The sequence below is a fragment of the Triturus cristatus genome, chromosome 1_2 (genome assembly GCF_964204655.1).
Source record: "Triturus cristatus chromosome 1_2, aTriCri1.1, whole genome shotgun sequence".
Classification (NCBI taxonomy): Eukaryota; Metazoa; Chordata; class Amphibia; order Caudata; family Salamandridae; genus Triturus; species Triturus cristatus.
The window spans coordinates 136,882,746-136,888,910 of NC_140580.1; the positions used below are offsets into that span (position 1 = coordinate 136,882,746).

General features: G+C 45.0%; 1 protein-coding gene across 1 annotated transcript in view; it reads right to left on the reverse strand.

Moving 5' to 3' along the window:
* The window catches only part of TRUB1 (TruB pseudouridine synthase family member 1), a 250,782-nt gene extending 244,926 nt beyond the window's left edge, over nt 1–5,856 (reverse strand). Inside the window, exon 1 of the mRNA XM_085603278.1 lies at nt 5,386–5,856. Coding sequence (XP_085459404.1) covers nt 5,386–5,530 — 145 coding nt within the window. The 5' untranslated portion in view covers nt 5,531–5,856. The remainder of the gene's footprint in view (nt 1–5,385) is intronic.
* Nucleotides 5,857–6,165: the final 309 nt, after the last annotated feature.

Sequence of the window (6,165 nt, forward strand, 5' to 3'; positions counted from 1 at the left end):
AGGAGTGACAGGAAACACTTCAAGGGACTGCTGGGAGTCTATGGTGAAGATAGAAAGAGGACTGATCTTATAGAGTAGCAGACTCTCTGTGTGGGTTACTGAGGGTATAACCTTTAAAGAGGGTTCCAGGAGCCTATTTCCCAGCAGCCAAACCCCATTTTCAGACTCTTTGTCATTCACCTTTACACTTAATATTCCTTCCTCACCCATTAGTTCCTCAATTATCCCAGCCTTTTCCTCTGCGTTAGACTGTACTTGACTATGGCAGGGGCAGGAATGAGTCAACCCCCACCATTCCTAAATGAATTAGGGGAACCAGACATCCCCTGGAAAAGGTGGGAAGGGATTTTTAAATCATACCTGATAGCCATAGGTGGAGGGAACTTCTCTAACATTAGGAAACAGCATATACTACTACATAATTTAGGTATACAGGGAAGAAAAGTTTTCGAGGATATTACTGGGAGATTAGTGGAGGACGAGGTTCAAGATGAGGATGAAGGGGTGGATGTTTATGAATACACCTTGCGTAAGTTAGAAGCACATTTTAAAGTGAAAATTAATGTAGTCCTAGAAAGACACAAGTTTTTCAAAAGGGTGCAAAGAAAAGAGGAGAAAGTGTCTTCATACATTGCGGTGTTGAGAGGTATGGCAGCTACATGCGAGTTTGGGGCGCTTACTGATTCACTTATCAGAGACCAATTAGTAAGGTGCACCAATGAAGAGAAAGTGCAGGAGGAGTTGCTCACGAGGAATCCGGATCTGGAGGAAGCCATAAGCATAGCAAAGGGGCTGGAACATACAGCCATATGTATGAGAGAGATGAAAGTGTCAGAAGAAAGGAAAGATAAAGCTATATCTAAAGAAGCATCTGAGGGGGAAACTGTGTGCAAACTGGAAAGCAAGTCCAGAGAAGGTGTGAGCAACAAGATGGAAGGTCTTAGATGTTTCAGGTGTGGGAACCACAATCACTTGGCCAACAATTGGCGATGCCCCGCAAAGAACGTCACTTGCAGGAGATGTAACAGAAAGGGCCATTTTGCTAAACAATGTAATGTAGGGAGCTCAAAGGTTCACATGGTAGACCACCCTGAAGACGTAGGGGGGGAAGAGAAAAATTTTATTTGTCAAATTGAAGACGAAAGTAAGGAACAAGGTACTCAGTACCCCACTTGTGAAATAAAGTTAGATGGGGAGACATTTAAGGTGTATGCAGACTCTTGTTCTCCGTTCACCTTAATAGACAAGCAAGAGTTCAGTGAGAAATTTGCTAAACATAACATCACCTTAGAGACAGCGGACATAGCCCCCACAGGGTACAATAGGGTACCCATACAGTTGGATGGGATGGTGAGAATGAGAATATCCTTTAAGGACAGGCATACTGTGGGGAAGGTATATGTTACTAGAGAAGGATCATGTCTCTTAGGGTGGAAACACCAGAAAGAACTAGGTATAAGACTCGATCCCAACAACCAGGAGCAGGTACTCCTTATAGACTCCCCGGGGATGGGGTCCAATCTAGTGAAAGAATTTCCAGAAGTGTTCAATGAGAATCTGGGGGTACTCAAAAACTACATGCACAAGATTGAACTCAAGGAAGGTGCAACACCTATTGTACACAAAACACGGTCCATTCCCCTGCTAATGAGAGAGCCATTAAGAATGGAGTTGGAGAAGCTATTAAATCAAGGAGTCATACAAGAGATAGAATGTTCTGCATGGTTGGCGCCCATTGTCATTACAAGCAAGGAAGGTGGGAAAAGTATTAGGTTATGCGTAGACTTGAGGGCGCTTAACGCCAATATTGTGGTGGACAGGCATCCTCTCCCGAGGATACATGAAATGTTAAGTACTTTACAGGGAGCCAAGTTCTTCAGTGTGCTCGACCTCTCATCAGCATACCATCAAATCAGACTGCACCCTGAATCCCAACCCTTGACAGCTTTCACTACACCATTTGGCAATTTTAAATTTATGAGAATGCCCTTTGGGTTGGCGTCAGCGGCAGCCGCGTTTCAAAGGGCTATGCAGCACGTGTTGAGAAATTGTCCAAAGTCCATGTGTTTTCAGGACGATATTTTGATTTATGGGGCGAGTGACACTGAACATGACGAAAATGTGAAAAGGGTACTCAGATGTTTAAGGGAGGTGGGCTTCACCACCAAGGAGAGCAAATGCAAAATAGGTGTTACCACAGTGGATTACTTAGGGCACACCATCTCTGAGGAGGGGATAAAGCCAAAAATAGACTTGGTGGAGGCAGTAAGAAAAGCGCCCATGCCATCTTGCAAGGAAGAGGTAATTTCTTTTCTGGGTTTAGCCGAGTACATGGCTAGGTTCATAAAAAATTTTGCAATGATAGCCCATTCACTCAGAGAAATGTTAAAAAAAAACACGTCATTCCAGTGGGAGAGAGATCAGGAGCTAGCCTTTGAGAAGATCAAAGAGGCTATTGTGTCAGCACCTTACATCGGAAACTTTGATGTAAACAAGGACACCGTAATCACCACTGATGCAAGTGGCAAAGGAGTGGGGGCCATGCTGTCACAGAGAGTGGATGATACAGTAAAAGTTGTGGCGTTCGCATCAAGGACCTTGTCTGGGGCGGAATCCAACTATTCCACCATCGAGAAGGAGGCTCTGGCGGTATACTGGGCGATCAAACACTTCAGCTTTTATGTCTGGGGCCTACCATTCGTAGTATGTACCGACCATAAGCCTTTGGTCAATCTGTTCGGTAACAAAGTGTTGGAGAACATCACTCCCCGCATTGCAAAGTGGGTGCTGGGGTTACAAGGCTACAATTTCAGAACTACATATGTTCCGGGCCAACAGAACAAAGTAGCAGACTTCCTATCCAGAGCTCCAGTGGAAGGACAGGAAGAAGACCGGGAGAGGGTTTTAGAAATAAAAATCCCGGCTATGACCAGAGAGCAGTGGGAGGGCCACATGGAACAGGACAATACCCTCCGAGAAGTTAAAACATGGGTCGTCAAAGGGTGGCCCAACAAATGTGGAGGCCTGCCAGAGAGCTTACGACCCTATTGGAATGTACGGAATGAACTGTCAATCGAAGGAGAGTACCTCCTTAAAGCAGGCAGACTAGTTCCCCCGGAGGGGTTAAGGAAGCAAATTATTGACCTAACCCATGAAGGTCACCTGGGAAGAAGTCTATGCAAGGCTAGACTAAGATCAGATTATTGGTTCCCAGGCATGGATTCCAGCATGGAGGAGAGAGTGAGAGAATGTTACGCGTGCGAAGTCAGCGACAAGTCAAAGAACACCAGGAGATCTCCCCTTAGCCCGGTGGAGGTTCCAAAGTCCCCATGGGACCAGTTGGGATTTGACATCACAGGCCCCATCAGGGCAAAGGGACCGCAGCAATGGTACCTTTTAGTAATCATCGACTATTATTCCAACTGGGTCTCCCACAAGTTCGTAACTAGCATCAACACCAAGACTATAGTTGAGTTTTTGAGTGACACATTTTCAAAGGAAGGCATACCCTCAACATTGATCACAGACAACGGAGTCCAACTAGTGTCAGAGGAGATGGGAGAGTTCCTAAGGGACTTATCTATAAAGCATATACGCACTCCACTGTACTGCCCACGAGCCAACGGCAAAGTGGAAAGAGCCAACCGTATGCTGAAGGAATGTATCCAACTAGCAGTTAAGTCTGGGGGGAACATTGAAGCAGCATTGAGAGACATGCTCTGGTCATACCACACGACGCCTAGTCTATCCACGGGGCACACACCTTTCGAACTGTTGAGAGGAAGGAAAGCAGGATCTAAATTAACGCCTAATTGGTTGAAGACCAAGGATCCGGTGGTAGTCGATCAAGAGGAGTTTAGAAGGAAGGTTGAAGCAAGGCAAAGGAAGTACAAAGATTCCTATGACAACAAATGGGGCGCCAAAGAAAGAACCTTCAGCAGAGGACAGGAGGTGTACATTCGCAAACCAGTGGCAAGAGGAAGTAAGGAGGACAAGTTCTATGCTCCAGAAAAGATTAGGGAAGTCAAGAGAAACATTGTCATCATGGAGGATGGGCGGAAATGGAGCATGGATCGGGTGGCCACTAGGCCGATGGACTCTGTACAGGTGGGGCGCCATGGGAATCTGGGAACAGGATCCAGTGTAAGGGGAACCCAAGAGGGAAGGGGATTCAGACAACACAACCCCCCTGGGTGGCTCAAGGACTTCAGTAGGGAGTGATCTATGTACATGCCTAACCTTTTCTTCCCTCTAGGTCTGGTTCTAATTATCAGTTTTACAGTCGCATTGAAATGTTCATATTAAAGGGGGAAGATGTGTTATAACTTGCCACTTGGTAGGTCCCATGCTTTCCCCCCCCTCCTCCCACCCGCTATTGGTACAGCTTAGAATGTTGAAGTGAAGGCAGCCTTGGAATGTTGACAGACTGCCTTCACAGATGTCTCTACTGCCAGCTGCTAAGAGTGCCTGTTTACTTTTGACTTAATAAAGTCTTTCTTCAACTTACCTTCGGTGTACTTACTTCAGGGTGTCTGTACATAAGTTTTTTTTAGTACATCCAGACATATAAAACAACACTCACATACACCTACAAAAAGCCACGCCTATGCCAATTCTTGTTTGAACTGAATTTTACTCAATATCAGAGGATTAACAAGTGACATTTTTGTGAATAATTAGACTTGAAAATGTTCGAAATCTCAAAATAAGAGAATATTCGTAAGGTCTGTAGAAAGAGCTATCTTCTGAGCATCTCACACACTCCTGTTATCCCCCATCACGAGAGAAACTTGCACTGCCTCGTGGCTGGTATAAGCACGTGGAGGGAACTCAGATTAAAAATATTCACTATTCATATTCACTATGCTGTCCTTAAAAATAAAAAGAACACATCCTGGAAAAAGCAAATACTCTTCGGGCATGGAAGATTAAGCAAAGCAGGTGAAAAGTAAACAGGAACTAAATCGGTGACATGGATTACTAAAACGCGTTTTACATTAGTTGTTTAGGAATCATTCGGTGTTATTTACCGCTAAGGTTAAGGTCATAAATATGAAGCCCAATAGGGGACCGTTTCCAATTACTACCGGGTCTCAGACTTGGAGAGACCCATCCCACTTAAAGCCCTGCCTTGTGGTTGCTTCTATGCCCGCACGTGACCCTTTCATCTTCCACTTCCTAGTTGCCCGCCCAAGTGTTCTATGTTTAAGCCTTGCCGTTCATCCTGCCTCGCGTACCTCTTCGCAGCATCCATGTGTGCTTGGCAACGACTCCTACCTCTAAAGATGCTTCCAACACTGTGACTTCCGAGCAAGTCCGTGTTCATCTTCTGTGTACCCCAGTCCCCTAACTGTGTTTGAAAACATGCAACCTCATCCCTTTTACCTTTCAACAGCTTCTCCTTCAGCTGGTTGAGATAGGTAGCTGATGTCGGTCCTATGGGTTTGAAAATGGGGAAGAGACCACTCAAAGACAACAGCCGCGCTGCTTTACTGCAATGAACATCACCCATGCTGGAAGCGGCAGCCATAGAAACGGAGAGTCTACTAAACTTCTGCCGATTTAGACAGAATCGTCCGTTTTCTTTGTCGGTGTGCACAGAATTATAGTCCCTCTTCTGTGTCTCTGCCCCTCACAGCTTCACTGTATTTGCGCAATCGTAAAATATGAAAGTAGTCGGTCTCCTTCTTCTGTCTCTGAACATATCATTTACTGGAGTAGAGACTTTCCTTTTAAGGGTTAGTCGTTATTATGATTCGAGCTAAGTTAAGTCAGCATGAAAAAATAAAATGGAAACTGCAAAGATTCCTCATTTGGTCTACCGTTCCATTGCTGTCAACATGCTCCATGTCAATAGCAGCCTGCGATAAACGGCTGGTTATTACAACCTACTTATGACGGCGAACTACCAGCCCAGACTCCCAGCGTGCAACGTGTGGACTGAAAAATAACAGTGGGTAGAAATCACTCTCATGACAGCTGTAATTCTATGTCAGGACAGGAGGCTCCGATTATGCTTTCTCATTTCTTTATTAGAAATGCTCAACAGCCAATAAAAACACAGTAGATAAAGAGAAAACTACAGTACCCATAAACACCAGGGTATCACGTGACCGACCATAGTATAAAAGGTCATGTAGAAAGTATCACATCCTCTTTCTTTGC